A 17,265-nucleotide genomic window follows, 5' to 3' on the forward strand; every position below is an offset into this window, starting at 1 on the left:
GATTAAAAGTCGACAAACTCTGTTGGAATGTCACCTTTCTATGATATAATAAACTTTCGAGGCTGCGTCGTCAAAGTTTGTTTTACGGCGAGTCGTTAAACTTCACTACCACGCTCCAGACTCAGATATGAACAAAAAGTTGACTTTTTTTTTTTTTTTCCCAAATACAATTTAACGTCATCCATCTGGCGAATATATGAGGTTCACATTTCGGTAGCAATCGGGTATAAGCTGGAGGACGAATATTACCTTCTAAAGGACGCCTAAAACCGGACAAAATGGCCGCTTTCAACAAACATCAAGCATTTCCTGTGTTTATTTGGGCGGCCGAAAAGTGACCGACGGGCACGCTACAAAGCTACTTGCTTTTTGTACTCTCCATTGAAGAAAACGAGACATGGATGAGTGGGAAGATACATCGTGGCTCGTGAGCCGTTGAGACAGCAAAGAGGCTCACATCTGCAATGGAGCTGAGCAGACAACTGTGACAGGCTTGGAGTTGTGATCCGAATGAAGTCGTTCTTATTAAAATGCGTTGCGAGGCAGCAGTTGTCTCCCAACGAATGCATCCTACTTCCAGTTGCCACTTAAGATGCGCTACGAGAGGATTCAGTCACTACAATAAAATGAATGCTGTTTTGAGTTCTGAATTTCCCATGAGGGTAAATTCATAGCCATCAAATACTTTGAGATATGAGTGAGTCTGTTTACGAATTTACTAGATACGAGCGGAACATTTTAATGCATACACTGCACTACCCTCCCCACACAATTCCATCACGGTGCTGGTTAATGGCTGCCAGCCGAGAACCTGGCAGCCACAGTAATAGGGTGGTAGGTGGGTCCCACATTGTTTCCCTATGGCATGGCTCCCTTGCAAATTATGGTGGAAAATAAGTATTTGGTCAATACCAAAAGTTCATCTCAGTACTTTGTTATGTACCCTTTGTTGGCAATAAGAGAGGCCAAACGTTTTCTCTAACTCTTCACAAGCTATTCACACACTGTTGCTGGTATTTTGGCCCATTCCTCCATGCAGATATCCTCTAGAGCAGTAATGTGTTGGGGCTGTCGTTGAGCAACACGGACTTTCAACTCCCTCTACAGATTTTCTAATGGGTTGAGATCTGGAGACTGGCTAGGCCACTCCAGGATTTTGAAATGGTTCTTACGAAGCCACTCTTTTGTTGCCCTGGCTGTGTGTTTGGGATCATTGTCATGCTGAAATACCCAGCCACGTCTCATCTTCAATGCCCTTGCTGATGGAAGGAGATTTTCACTCAAAATCTCTTGATACATGGCCCCATTCATTCTTTCCTTTACACAAATCAGTCATCCTGGTCCCTTTGCAGAAAAACACCCCCAAACATGATGTTTCCACCCCCATGCTTCACAGTGGGTATGGTGTTCTTTGGATGCAATTCAGTATTCTTTCTCCTCCAAACACGAGAACCTGTGTTTCTACCAAAAAGTTCTATTTTGGTTTCATCTGACCATAACACATTCTCCCAGTACTCTTCTGGATCATCCAAATGCTCTCCAGTGAACCGCAGACGGGCCTGGACGTGTACTTTCTTCAGCAGGGGGACACGTCTGGCAGTGCAGGATTTGAGTCCCTGGCGGCGTATTGTGTTACTGATAGTAGCGTTCGTTATTGTGGTCCCAGCTCTCTGTAGGTCATTTACTAGGTCCCCCCGTGTGGTTCGGGGATTTTTCTCACCGTTCTTGTTATCATTTTGACGCCACGGGGTGAGATCTTGCGTGGAGCCCCAGATCGAGGGAGATTATCAGTGGTCTTGTATGTCTTCCATTTTCTAATAATTGCTCCCACAGTTGATTTCTTTACACCAAGCGTTTTACCTATTGCAAATTCAGTCTTCCCAGCCTGGTGCAGGTCTACAATTTTGTTTCTGGCGTCCTTCGACGGCTCTTTGGTCTTGGCCATAGTGGAGTTTGGAGTGTGACTGACTGAAGTTGTGGACAGGTGTCTTTTATACCGATAATGAGTTAAAACAGGTAAAGAGTCGAGCCTCGTTAGGCCTCGTTAGACCTCTTCGACAGCCAGAAATGTTACTTGTTTGTAGGTGACCAAATACTTATTTTCCACTCTAATTTGGAAATAAATTCTTTAAAAAACAAACAATGTGATTTTAAAATCTGAGAATTTTATAGCCATTTTAAGTTTTATTATACTAATGTAAAAAACAATCGGGATTTTATTAGGGAATAACTTTGAATTTTCTGATGCCTCTGCTCATAGAGACTCATATATGCCTAAGGGAGGTGCCTGTTTTGGTTTTAGGTCGCTAGCGGCTTTGGTTTTGAAAATATTTGAATTTTAAGTTCTTGAAAATGGGCCCCCTACGGAGCGGTCCGGCGCCCCGTTTCCCATCAAGTGATAGTGAAGTCTATGATTTTTCATATTCTATCAACATTTATTACGAATGGCGTGTCTTATCCTATTGTAACATGGCCGACTATGACAAAGCAACTCATTATTAGGAGTAGGGATGGGAATTGAAATCCGATTCCAATTCGGAACCGGTTCCTAGTGTTTCGAGGCCTCGACATCACAATGAAAAAGCCTTAACGATCCCTTTAACGAGTCCTGAAGACGCATATTGCGTCGTGACTCTTGTTGTCAAAACACATCAAACTAGCATTGCGCCAAGAACCACCCGCTCCAAAGTTTGGCTACACTTCACCAGGAAAGAGGGTGAAAATGAAAGGTTACGATAGTTTAGCACGAGTATTGTAGCCGTAAACATAACAATGACAGCACGTAGGTTCAAACGCTCGAAAGTGTGTCTTCACTTCACGAGGGAAAATTACAACAAAACGACTTGCAATCATTGCAAGGTGGAGATAACTGCATCGGGAGGGAATAGACTGCACTGTCCTCACCGAGACAGCTATACAGCTAGCTAAACTCCGAAATGACGATACAGAAGACGTTGGTATAATTTGCTGCATTTATTCAACCATCACTTGAAGAGTGAAACTAAAAATAGAAATGAAACAAATCAATTTCGTCCCCAAAAACAAACAGGTTTGCATCAATGTAAATCAGCGATGATTAGCTGCTAAGTCAGTAATAACGAAACAGTTAGCATGCGTTCTTCGTTCAAACCACTACACAACTGGATTTAAGTGTCCGATCGCGAGTGGAAACACACAACAACACCACAAAAGATGATACATACAGACGTTGCCTCTGTAGATATTTTACAAGCATTAACAAAGAAAGTAGGGTCGTAGCAGTGCTTCCCTCTCTCACTAACTCGCTCACTCGCTTGGATGCGGCATTTCTTCTTCTTCGCGTGTAAGAGCGCTCTTCTTTACGTGAGCGCGTTCTTCGCATGAGGAAGCGCAAGGGCACCCCCACTTGAGTGTGAAAGCACCATAAAAACTCAAAGACATGCATTTCAATATACTGGTAAATAATACACTTTCACAGGGGTCCCCAAACTATGGCCCGCGGGCCGAATACGGCCCGCCCCAACATTTGGTCCGGCCCTCTAAACAATACCAGAGAGCATTTTGATTTTTTTTTTTTTTTTCTTCTTCCTTCTCAATAGTGTTATTTATTTTCTGGCCTTTTTCTGTAAAGAACTCAGAGAGGGTTATTTGGTTACTATCTATTTGATTAATAGTGTTATTATTATTAATTATTATTATATTATATTATTATTTTTATTTTATTTACTTTTGTTCCGTGAAATATCCAGAAAGGGTTATTTGATTGTGGCATTCTGAAAAACAATAATTTTTTTACATCTGGGCACTCCTGCAATCGTCACACTTTTTCTGTTACAAACTGACCCCGGCCCCTCATCAGAGAAGGGAAAAGTTATGCGGCCCTCACTGGAAAAAGTTTGGGGACCTCTGCAAGTTTAACACATATTGGTAACGGCAGACCAACGACCTATATGCCAATATATACCAATATTTTTTTATTTCTATTAGAAAAATGTTTCAGGAAAATGTTACATTCTCGTGCATTTGCCACTTATTGCCACAGTTAATATTGAGGCTTTGGGCCTCTTTTGACCTTGTTGTGAGTTTTTAAAGGTTGTGACTTCTGAATAAACAAACTCAATGCCAATCAAAACGTTTGTTCTTCTTTTTCCCCGAATTAGAAGAATCGAATCGTTGAGCAATATCGATAATGGAATCGGAATCGTAAAAATCCTATCAATTCCCATCCCTAATTAGGAGTGCATATGGAGTATATTCGTGCTAACTCCACTCTGTGAAAATATCACAATGATCGCCCTTAAATTTTTCAATTTTTTGGGACAAAATCTACAGACTGTTTTTGCGATGACTAAAATCAGCAGCATTATTTGCGACTAAATATCTGCTCTTTTCAGCTATTGAAGGAGGAACATTCATCCCCCGCGCAGCCTTGAATGCATTATGAGTGGACTGGAGGCTTCAGTTAATACTTAATCTGGCATCTTTATTAGAGCATAATGTTTTTTTTAACAGGCATGTTTTTCCTCACCCCAATGAATGAATGAATTTTGAATCAGTGAGCAACAATAATATCAAAAGTCATTCTTTTCATTCATAGGCATCCTCCTGCCTCACAGCTCCACCACCAGCCAATAGAAAAAGAAGAGCACCGAGAGCTGTGTGTGTATGTGTGCTAAGGGCGTATAACAGAGCGAGTAAACGAGGAGGAGGAGGATCACACTCCACATCTCGGGGTTCGCCCTCCCTGCACTCGCTCGCTCTGCCTTTGAATTCCCACCTTCGGAGGGCAGCGTTCGGCGAGGTGGAAAATGGAGATAGTGGAAAGTTAAAGTTGAAGAAGTAGGAATCATGAACGCCACGGGACAAGAGGGATTATTCCACAACCGGAGTCAGATGTCCCTCAGCAAAGAGGACCCGGAGCGGGATTCCTCGGCGGGATGCTACGATCAGCTGCTGATCTCCACCGAGGTCTTCCTGACTCTGGGCATCATCAGTCTACTGGAGAACATCCTGGTGGTGGTGGCCATCGTCAAGAACAAGAACCTCCACTCGCCTATGTACTTCTTCATCTGCAGCTTGGCGGTGGCCGACATGCTGGTAAGCGCCTCCAATGCGTCGGAGACCATCGTCATTGCGCTGATTAACGGCGGCACCCTCAGCATCCCGGTGCGGCTCATCAAGAACATGGACAATCTTTTCGACTCCATGATCTGCAGTTCGCTCCTGGCGTCCATCTGCAGCCTGTTGGCCATCGCTATCGACCGTTACATCACCATCTTCTACGCGCTGCGCTACCACAACATCGTCACCTTGCGGAGGGCCACGCTGGTCATCGCCGGCATCTGGACCTGCTGCATCGTCTCGGGCGTGCTCTTCATAGTCTACTCGGAGAGCACCACCGTGCTCATCTGCCTCATCAGCATGTTCTTCACCATGCTGGTGCTCATGGCCTCGCTCTACGTGCACATGTTCCTGCTGGCGCGCCTGCACATGAAGCGGATCGCCGCGTTGCCAGGTCAAGCGCCGGTTCAGCAGCGTGCCAACATGAAGGGCGCCATCACGCTCACCATTCTTCTGGGAGTCTTCGTGGTTTGCTGGGCGCCTTTCTTCCTGCACCTCATCCTCATGATCAGCTGCCCCCGAAACCCTTACTGCACCTGCTTCATGTCGCACTTCAACATGTACCTCATCCTCATCATGTGCAATTCCGTCATCGACCCGATCATCTACGCTTTCAGGAGCCAGGAGATGAGGAAAACCTTTAAGGAGATCTTCTGCTGCTTGCACGCCTTCATGTACGTGTGAAATTAGAGCGTTTCAGGCTCGAAGGGGTTAATGGGAGGAAGGTAGCCTTCAAATGTGGACTGAAAAATCTTGGTGGAAAATCCAGCATCAAGAAATTAGCGATGCCTTCAGGACTTAGGACATGAGAAAGACCTTCAAGGAGATCTTTGTTGACTGAAAGCTCATATTGAAATGGAAATACTGGTACATTTTGCACATGATGGTATTGAATGTGAACAAACTACACTGTCGAGGCAAAAGTATTAGGACTGAAGCTTTGTCGCGGGCCGTTACGTTGGCCAACGTTCATAAATATTTAGCGCATTTAGCCACCATCGATGGCGCGAGACTTCCAATCCATCGTCTCGCGCCGTCAACGGCATTTAAACTAAGGCTGCCACGATGAATCGATTAGCAAATGAATCGTCATCTATAATTATTCTAACAATAATTACATTTTTTAAAAAATGTTGTGCCTCTAAAAAACAAAATATTTATGTTTGCCTCCAGCTTTCATTTTTAAAGGGAGGGGAAACAGTACATATTCTCTTTTTAATTTATTTATTTTTGCAGTTTTTTTTTTTTTTTTTTTTTTTTAAAAAGGGGGGGGGAAATCTTGTTTTATATCTTCATTCTTGTATTTTGTCTAGCAATTTATAATGAACTAAAAAAGGAAAAATCAGTAAGCATACTCTTTTGTCATGTTTTGATTTAATTAAAAAAACGGGACGAAAACAGTAACTACCGTAATTTTGGGACTATAAGCCGCTACGTCTTTCCCTCGTTTTGAATCCTGTGGCTTATCTGTTGATTTATTTGGGTTAATAGGCACTTTCTTTGACAGCTGCGTCATAAGACTGCCATAAAAACGTCATAATTGTGACATGACACTATCATGACCATTAATGACATTATCAATGATGTCACTAATTCCATTCATGTCCAGCTCGGATATTTACATCCATTCAAAACTGATATAATTTGCCAGATGACACAAAATGACATCTGTTATAAGCATTCATTAATGCTCATGACAGTCTCATGTCATAATAGTAATTGTCTAATGACAGTCTTATGGTGCCCATGTCAAAAAAAGTGTTACCAAATCCATAACTAGCAATTAATGAAACAACTGGAACAGTAACTGAAGAAATAATTAGCGCAGAACATGAATTTTGATTGTTATTTACATCTGTAGCGCTGCAATGCATGTTAAGAGGCATGTTGGACAACAACAGTGTTGACACAGGTGGCAGCAAAGGTTGACTGTCTCCCTAAGGGAGCAGTGATGGCCGAATGAAGCTTCTTGAAGCAATGAAGCCAATTGGTTCAAAGCTTCATGGGGGTTCATTTGGTCTTATGACAATATAATGATGCTGCTGTCAGATATAGCGTCACTGGATCATATCTTTTGGTGTAAATATCCCATAATACAGTGGGGTAGTTGGGGCTTATAGTCCAGTACGGCTTATCTATGACCATATGCCGTTTTTGTGTCAAATTTGGTGGGTTGCGGCTTATCGTCACGTGCGCCTTATAGTCCGAAAATTACTGTATTCACTTTATGCTTTTAAAAATGACGTCAAAGTTTTACAAATTAGGATTTTTAAAAACATTTTACTTGTGTTTTGTTTTCAAGTTGATGCTAAATCAAGTTGAGAAAGGTAATTAAAAAGATAATAAGATCAAGAAACAACACAATTTTTAAAAAAAAGTAATAAATTACATATATTCATGATGTAAATCAGACAACAGGCATCTATGGTTAAAAAAATTACATAAAACAGTAAATATTCTCCAGTTTTCGGACGCACGCAAATTCATACGACGGGCCAGATCAGGCCCCCGGGCCGCCAATTTGACAAAGCTGCCGCAAAATATCCGCAAAAGACAAACGTTTCCTCTCCGACAGCTAAGTCCAAATACTTTTATCCAGACAGTGTAAATGGAACACTAACATTTCAAGCTTCTATTGATATTAATCAAATCCTCGAGGGGATGGCGGGTCATCTGAAAAGCGACGATTGCACCTGACCGACAAAATTGCCGTAACATTTAAATGGCCATATGTTCCCCACAAAGACTATTTGTTTACGCCGTTGCGGTGGGACTCGTCGTCCCGTCTTTCCGCTGCTCCAAATAAGACGGGAACATGTCTTCTGGCGATCATGAGGCAAAAGACCTCACAAAAGACACATTGTTGCCCTCGCAAAGTTATGAGAGCTCGGAATACAACCGCTACTTGAGTGAAAAAGCTTACGTGAGCCTCACGAATCAAATCTTTTGTTCACTTCAAACACAATTCTGGTTTTAGAATCACTTCTCTAGTGTTTTTGTGATCTACTCGTTGCAGTTATAAACTCTTTGACTGGTTAAAGGTTTTGAATTAGGATTGTATAGCAAGTTGATGGTGTAAAAGCAGATACTAGCCAGGTGTAAGGTTTCGATGTAGGGTTTCTATTAAGTGTTGAAGGTTCAATGTAAAGATTAAACCAGGGTTAGAAATCCAAAGTTCAGTTTCAAGACAGACCTAAGGTTTTAAATCGGGGCTTTGAAACAGAATTTGTTTTAGAGGAAGGTTTCAAGCAAATATTAAGCTCTTAAGTTTTAGCTTCTAGTCAGATTTAAGGTTTCAAAGTAGTGTTTAAACTGGAGTTTTCCAAACTGGATCAGGAAGTGACCCTGAGTTTCAATGTAGGCTTTCCATCAAATGTTATCGGTTCAAAAAGCCAGTTAGAGTCCGGTTCCAAGACAGACCGGTTTTAAATCAACTCTCAAATTTTAGCTGCTAGTCAGGTTTAAGGTTTTGAGCCGTATTTGAACCTGAGTTTAACAAACTGGATCAGGAAGTTACCCTGAGTTTCAATGTAGGCTTTCCATCAAGTGTTATCAGTTCAAAAAGCCAGAGTTAGAGTCCAGTTCCAAGACAGACCAACAGTTTTAAATCAACATTTTAATTTTAGCTTCTAGTCAGGTTAAGGTTTTGAGCCGTATTTGAACCTGAGTTTTCCAAACTGGATCAGGAAGTTACCCTGAGTTTCAATGTAGGCTTTCCATCAAATGTTATCTGTTCAAAAAGCCAGTTAGAGTCCGGTTCCAAGACAGACCGGTTTTAAATCAACTCTCAAATTTTAGCTGCTAGTCAGGTTTAAGGTTTTGAGCCGTATTTGAACCTGAGTTTTCCAAACTAGATCAGGAAGTTACCCTGAGTTTCAATGTCGGCTTTCCATCAAGTGTTATCGCTTCAAAAAGCGGTTTAAAAAGCCAGAGTTAAGAGTCCAGTTCCAAGACAGACCTACAGTTTTAAATCAACTTTTAAATTTTAGCTTCTAGTCAGGTAAAGGTTTTGAGCTGTATTTGAACCTGAGTTTTCCAAACTAGATCAGGAAGTTACCCTGAGTTTCAATGTTGGCTTTTCATCAAGCGCTATTGGTTCAAAAAGCCAGTTAGAGTCCGGTTCCAAGACAGACCTACAGTTTTAAATCAACTCTTAAATTTTAGCTTCTAGTCAGGTTAAGGTTTTGAGTCGTATTTGAACCTGAGTTTTCCAAACTAGGTCAGGAAGTTACCCTGAGTTTCAATGTCGGCTTTCCATCAAGTGTTATTAGATCAAAAAGCAAGAGTTAGGGTCCAGTTCCAAGACAGACCTACAGTTTTAAATCAACTTTTAAATTTTAGCTTCTCGTCAGGTTAAGGTTTTGAGGCGTATTTGAACCTGAGTTTTCCAAACTAGATCAGGAAGTTACCCTGAGTTTCAATGTCGGCTTTCCATCAAGTGTTATCAGTTCAAAAAGCCAGTTAGAGTCCGGTTCCAAGACAGACCTACGGTTTTAAATCAACTCTTAAATTTTAGCTTCTAGTCAGGTTTAAGGTTTTGAGCCATATTTGAACCTCAGGAAGTTACCCTGAGTTTTAATGTCGGCTTTCCGTCAAGTGTTATCGGTACTCTGTGTTATCGAGTTCAGTTTCAAGACAGACATACGGTTTTATATCAACTCTCAAATTTTAAGGTTTTGAGCCATATTTGAACCTGACTTTTCCAAACTAGGTTAAGATGTTAAACAAGGACTTTATATCAGCTCAAGGGTGTAAGAGCGGGTTCTAGTCAGTTTTAACGTTTCAATGGTTTCCATCAAGTGTTAGAGTTTCACAGTTCAGTTTCAAGACAGACCTAAGGTGTTGTATCAGGGTTTCAGGCCAGCTCTAGGCTATTAAAAGTTGGGTTCCGATGCAAGGACAAGCATAAATGTGGTTAATGACTTTAAACCGTACATGTGAACAACTGTATTGTGTTAATTATCCGTTGTATAGTGTCCGTGCTATATTTACTTGGCGTTTCTTTCAAGCTGAATAGTCGCTATGGTTACAGTCCCCGCTGGCTTCGCTGGCTGTGTGCAAGTGCTGATAATATCTGATTTCACCTGTAAATAAAGACCACTCGTGGCTTAAGGGGGAGTGTGAAGTCCAAAGGGGATTGACACGAAAGAATGAATTTCAGAGACAAGACTTGACTTGGACCTACGGACCTGTTGAAACTTGATTTACTCATTGACAAGAGATTTGGGATTTACTAAAGATTCTTTAGGGACTGAGAGTGGATAATTTGAGAAATGTGTGAGACTTGAAATTTGGGCCTAAGAAGGAATGTCTTTTAAATCATTCATGATTTATGACTAGCAGGAATCCAGTACATAGGTGACTAAAAAGTTGAACAAATTGCGAGAATTGCTAGGGATTTAAAGACCTGAATTTTTTTGTGATTTGAGAATAGCAAGATAGATAGATAGCTAGATAGATAGATAGATAGATATTATTGTTCCATAGGGAATTTTATTTTCACAGATTCCCATTTTTTGGGAAACTGTGATGTTTTGAGAGCTATTCAGATTAGGTGGCGTGGGAATGGTCCGAGACTGGATGAAAAAGGAAGTCCTTAAAGGGAACCACGGACACGAAAGACTTGTAGTTCTGAAAGGATAAATGTTAGTATGAGTTTGATATCCAAACCCCTTTTAATGTTTTCGGTTTTATAAAATTTGAAAAATTAGTTTACCTAGTAGGTCGCCATATTTGTTGACGACGCCATGCGATGACGTCAGTGGGCATCGCTGCCGTACTTCCACAGTGTCACTAGTTGGATACATAAACATTTCGTTGGATCTGCCCTTCCAATTTGAACCCGAGCGGAAAAGTGATGAGCAGGACAACACGGTCGATATTTCACAAAACGAGCAGCAAAAGCGATTAAATGAAAGTCTCCAATGGGATTCGAACCCACATTTCCTGTGCAACAAAGGAGCACCTAGACCACAGGACTATACTTCTGCGTGACATTTAAGTCATGCTTTTCCTTATAAAGCAATCTCAACCCACGTGCGCTGTCTGTCTGTGCGGTAAAACCTGAAAAGGAAACGCAACTGAAAAGAAAGTGCAGCTGGCTTGACCACGGAATGAAAAAACGCAGCTAACTTCAGACAGCAAGCAGATAACAGTAACAAAGGGATTGCGTAATAGGGTTTTTTGAACACACACAAAAAAAACATGCGATGGCGAAAAGGACACAAGAAGGGTCCGTGACAGAAGGTCGGGATCAATAAAAATTTGTTTTTTAAAAATGAGAGAAAAACGGCGTGACGGGCAGAAAAACTCAAATGGCAGCAAGGCAATATCTCGGCAAGCCGCCTAGGATCGGTTTAAAGACACTGCTGATGAGCTGGAATTGGACGCAGGTACGAGGTTGGGAAGTCATTCCTGTAACAAAACAATCTGACCAGCGGCAGAATGTGACAAAATCATGCCCGTCGTCATACTAGCTTCGCTTGCTAGCTAGCATAGCTTTTCTTCCAGTCCAGGCCAACCGCATCATCACCCCCAGCGTGCATTGCGCGCGTAAAACATGGTGCCCTCCGTAAGTCAAAACATATTATATATTATAGATTCTTAAATCAATGGCATTAATATACATTGGGGCAAATAAGTATTTAGTCAACCACTAATTGTGCAAATTCTTCCACTTGAAAATATTAAAGAGGCCTGTAATTGTCAACATGGGTAAACCTCAATCATGAGAGACAGAATGTGTGGAAAAAAACAGAAAATCACATTGTTTGATTTTTAAAGAATTTATTTGCAAATCATGGTGGAAAATAAGTATTTGGTCAATACCAAAAGTTCATCTCAATACTTTGTTATGTACCCTTTGTTGGCAATAACAGAGGCCAAACGTTTTCTGTAACTCTTCACAAGCTTTTCACACACTGTTGCTGGTATTTTGGCCCATTCCACCATGCAGATCTCCTCTAGAGCAGTGATGTTTTGGGGATGTCGTTGGGCAACACGGACTTTCAACTCCATCCACAGATTTTCTATGGGGTTGAGATCTGGAGACTGGCTAAACCACTCCAGGACCTTGAAATGCTTCTTACGAAGCCACTCCTTTGTTGCCCTGGCTGTGTGTTTGGGATCATTGTCATGCTGAAAGACCCAGCCACGTCTCATCTTCAATGCCCTTGCTGATGGAAGGAGATTTTCACTCAAAATCTCTCGATACATAGCCCCATTCATTCTTTCCTTTACACAGATCAGTCGTCCTGGTCCCTTTGCAGAAAAACAGCCCCAAAGCATGATGTTTCCACCCCCATGCTTCACAGTGGGTATGGTGTTTTTCGGATGTAATTCAGTATTCTTTCTCCTCCAAACACGAGAACCTGTATTTCTACCAAAAAGTTCTATTTTGGTTTCATCTGACAATAACACATTCTCCCAGTCCTCTTCTGGATCATCCAAATGCTCTCTAGCGAACCGCAGACGGGCCCGGACGTGTACTTTCTTCATCAGGGGGACACGTCTGGCAGCGCAGGATTTGAGTCCCTGGCAGTGCATTGTGTTACTGATAGTAGCCTTTGTTACTGTGGTCCCAGCTTTCTGTAGATCATTCACGAGGTGTCCCCATGTGGTTCTGGGATTTTTGCTCACCGTTCTTGTTATCATTTTGACGCCACGGGGTGCGATTCTGCATGGAGCCCCAGATTGAGGGAGCTTATCAGTGGTCTTGAATGTTTTCCATTTTCAAATAATTGCTCCCACAGTTGATTTCTTTACACCAAGCGTTTTACCTATTGCAGATTCAGTCTTCCCAGCCTGGTGAAGGTCTACAATTTTGTCTCTGGTGTCCTTCGACAGCTCTTTGGTCTTTGCCATAGTGGAGTTTGTAGTGTGACTGACTGGGATTGTGGACAAGTGTCTTTTATACCGATAATGACTTAAAACCGGTGCCATTAATACAGGTAACGAGTGGAGCCTCGTTAGAAGAGGTTAGACTTCTTTGACAGCCAGAAATCTTGCTTGCTTGTAGGTGACCAAATACTTATTTTCCATTCTAATTTGCAAATAAATTCTTTAAAAATCAAACAATGTGATTTTCTGTTTTTTTTCCACATTCTGTCTCTCATGGTTGAGGTTTACCCATGTTGACAATTACAGACCTCTCGAATCTTTTCAAGTAGGAGAACAATTGGTGGTTGACTAAATACTTATTTTCCCCACTGTATGTGTGTCTAATAACATATTGTAGTAAAAGAACAATTGTGGTTTATTAGAGCCTGCAAGTCTTTAAGTCCAAGGATCCCTTTAAATCTTGGATACTTTGAGCAGTGGGATTCACTAAAGATTGGTGGTGATTATTTAGGATTTGCTAGAAAGGGAAGACTGCGTGATTTTGAAATTGCTAGAAAGATAGACAAAACAGGTTAGACGATTTTACATAGAGATAACTTTGGAAATGCTATAGACTTGGCATTTCCAGTCAATTTGGGAAAGCTGATTTGGGAATAGCTCAAAGAGCAGGATTAGCCAGTTGGGGGATTTTGTAAAACCCGCTGGAGACTTTGGACTGAACTCTGATTAGACACAAAAACGTAAATAATGGCTCTTTGGACACTTTGCGACTAAGACTACTCCAAAATCACATGATTTTGGGACTTTATGAATGCTCTGTATAGACGAGTGTGTCACAATTTGCTTATTGTGTCATGGCCTTAAACCTGCACTGTGATGTCCAAAGAACTACTGAGCGCAAAAGTGTTGCGAAATGTAATTCAATTTGGTGTTTTCTTGTTAAATGTTTAAAATGCTGCTCTGCATCATGTGAGCCACTGCTGGATAGTTGAATAAAACATCACCCGTGTCTTCAAATCTACTTGGAGTCAGATTTATTTGGGTAAAGAGTTTCAATGAAAGCAATTATTTGTTGGTTTTACACACAAGAGACCCACATTCTGCTTTATTCATAATGAAGAAAATAAATGAAGTAATAAGCGCAGGGCTCGTAAAATCTAATATTCATTAAGAACACTTGGATTTTTTCAATTCTATTGAAATTGATTGCACATTTACATGCTTTGTAATTGGAACTCATTAGTTTAAAACATATTCAATGTCATTTATAGACGCCCAATCCATTTAAACTCTTATCGCCGTCAATGGCAACTAATTAGTTAGAAAATATCTTGAACTCTTTTACTGCAATTGTCGGCGACAGTCAAAATGTATGAAGGTATATATGAATAAACTGTCACCTCAGAAACTTTCACTGGGATTATTAAGGACTTTGTCAATAGTAAGCGTCCAATCTATCTGTACTGGGAGGATGGCAGTGAGTGAAGATTTGATCATTCAACCATTGTTTTTTTTAACTTTATAAAGGGTTAGAATAAAGAGAAATTAAAGTTTTTCCTGTTTTTGTTTTTAATTAAATCCCAAAATGTTTCCGTTTTTTTGTGTGTGTGTTTATTAAAAATTGTAAATAAATAAAAAATGACAAAAAAAAAATGAAATACACAAAATATTTGTTTTTTTTTTCTTTTTTAGTTAATATTTTAGAAATAAATTTGAAAAGTATACTTCGTTTCTCAATTTTTTTTCTTTTTTTTTTTTAAATAAAGAGAAATTATGTTTTCCTTTGTTTTTGTTTTTAATCAAATCCCAAAATGTTTCCGTTTTTTTGTGTGTTTATTAAAAATTGTAAATAAATAAAATATAACAATGACAAATAAATGAAATACACAAAATACAATTGTTATTTCTTTTTTAATTAATATCTTAAAAATTAATTTTAAAAGTGTACTTCGTTTCCCATTTTTTCTTTTTCTTTTCTTCTTTTTATTAAAAAGAAAAAGATTTAAAAAATATTATTAAGGAAATACATTTAAATTTTCAAAATAAAAAGAAATGAATTTTTCCTTTGTTTTTGCTTTTAATTAAATCCCAAAATGTTTGTTTTTGCTTTTAATTAAATCCCAAAATGTTTCCGTTTTTTTTTGTGTGTGTTTATTAAAATTTGTAAATAAAATATAACAATGACAAATAAATGAAATACACAAAACACAATGTTTTTTCTTTTTTAATTAACATCTTAAAAATAAATTTGAAAAGTATACTTCGTTTCCAATTTTTTCCTTTTTATTTTCTTTTTTATTAAAAAGAAAAAAGAGATTTAAAAAATATTAAGGAAATACATTTGAATTTTAAAAATAAAGAGAAATTAACTTTCCCTTTTTCCTCCGTTTTTGTTTTTAATTAAATCCCAAGATGTTTCCATTTTGTGTTTGTGTGTTCATTAAAAAATTGTAAATAAATATAGAAATGACAAATAAATGAAATACACAAAATACAATTTTTTCTTTTTTAGTTAATATTTTAAAGATACATTTGAAACATATACTTCATTTCCCATTTTTTTCTTTTTTCTTCTTTTTTGTAATTTTAAAAACAGATTTGAAATATGTATTGTCTCATTTTTATTAATTAATTAATATTAAATTAAATTTTAAAAAATGAAGAAAACTAATGCTTTCCGAATTTTTCGACGTTTTTGGTTGGATAAAAATTGTAAATTAACACATAAAAGTGACAAACAAATGGAATAAATACACAAAAAGAAAATATATATATATTTTTCCTTTTTTAATTAATAATTTAAAAATAAAATTGAAAGTATACTTCTTTTTTCCCACATCTTTTTAAAGAGGCATTTTAAAAAATTGTTATTAAGAGGTTTTTAAAAAATGAATTTGAACGATTTTGATTTTCCAAATGGTTTATTCATCAAAATAGCTGAAAATTCATTTGCTAGTCAACTCGTTAATTAATCGAACCAACCCTAGTTTACTTGCCCTTGACGAACGTTCCTTCATTCACCACTCCCAGTCGGAACAGATTGGAAATGTAGCGCCGTCAATGGCAGCCAAATGAGTTGAATATTAATTTTATTTAGGTATTTTGTAGTGCTGTCAAATTTATCGCGTTAAAGGGTGGTAATTAATTTTTTAAATTAATCACGTTAAAATATTTGACGCATTTAAAGGGGATGTAGCGGCAAAGGGGGTGTGAGACATCAATAGAACCGTTATGTGCCAAGATAACAAATATTGATAAAGTTAACAAAAAAAAAAAAACAATCACATTAATGAGCAATTATCGAAAATAGATCGAAAATGACGAACATTCCCGAAAGTGTTCCGGAAAGAGCCGAATGGGGCGGCGACGTCACGACAAGTGATTGACAGTCGAGGCGGAGCCAGGTGCCATTGTTTTTTAACGACGAGAGAGTAGCGTTGGGGTTTGTTTGACGAAAACATCTCAAAAATGGTTCAAAACTGCTGTGCTATGTGGTGTACAAATAGCTATTTATCGGAATATAGTATCCATGAGTTCCCGAACGCGACAAAAAAAGCTGGACTACGCAGACGATGGGTAAAGTTCGTCCGTGCAAAGAGGGCAAATTTTCTAGACACAGCCTCCGGCACGCTTTTCTGTGGTGCGGATTTTCCACCTGAAAGCTTCTCGAACTATGGACAAGTGAAATCGGATTTTGCTAAAAGATTGCTGCTCAAAGGAGATGCGGTGCCGACCATACACGCGCAGCGACCTAAATGTCCCGAGATATCAAGAAAGAGGATGATGACTAGCAAAGGAGGCTAAGGTTAAGCAAAGGAGGGGAGCAGCCAAGCTCGAAATGGCAAGAGTGAGTACTCTTTTATAATAAAAAAATGTCACGCATTGGATACAGGACTGGACACATGTATACATTATCGTTCGTAAAATATATAGAACAAATCCTCTGATCCCATTCATATTTGTGTCTGTTGGCAGAGCGAAAAGCTATGATAGCGCAATAAATGATAAGTATTCTATGCATTCCTTTCTTATGAAGTCACGGTGTATCAGCTTCACAAAAAGAAATGCAAAACAAATCATTGGTGTTTCCCACACAATCTGCTGCCGATGTTTCATCAGTGTCATTGCTCCCCTCAATGACCGTTTCATTACGCTGCATTGGCGTTCGTTTGGGCTCAAATTGCTAACCTAAAACACCGATTAAAGCTTCGTAACTCTCCTCGTCACCATTAGATGAACATTCGTTACGTCCTTCTACGTCGGATTCGTCGCTGAAACTAGAAACTGAATTGTCTGCCATCATCGCCGCCATTCAGTATTAAAGCA

General features: G+C 39.3%; 2 protein-coding genes across 2 annotated transcripts in view; one reads left to right on the forward strand and one right to left on the reverse strand.

The window, feature by feature from the left end:
* The window catches only part of drosha (drosha ribonuclease III), a 502,261-nt gene that overhangs the window by 269,480 nt on the left and 215,516 nt on the right, over positions 1-17,265 (reverse strand). The window lies entirely within an intron of this gene.
* On the forward strand, positions 4,756-6,150 carry mc4r (melanocortin 4 receptor). Its single transcript, XM_057823955.1, has one exon. The coding sequence runs from the start codon at positions 4,828-4,830 to the stop codon at positions 5,782-5,784; it is 957 nt and encodes a 318-aa protein (XP_057679938.1). The 5' UTR covers positions 4,756-4,827; the 3' UTR covers positions 5,785-6,150.

The sequence above is a fragment of the Corythoichthys intestinalis genome, chromosome 20, assembly GCF_030265065.1.
Source record: "Corythoichthys intestinalis isolate RoL2023-P3 chromosome 20, ASM3026506v1, whole genome shotgun sequence".
Classification (NCBI taxonomy): Eukaryota; Metazoa; Chordata; class Actinopteri; order Syngnathiformes; family Syngnathidae; genus Corythoichthys; species Corythoichthys intestinalis.

What these genes read in the sequence shown, in the direction of transcription:
- mc4r (XM_057823955.1), top strand. Translation starts at nt 4,828, where the DNA reads ATGAACGCCACGGGACAAGAGGGATTATTCCACAACCGGAGTCAGATG.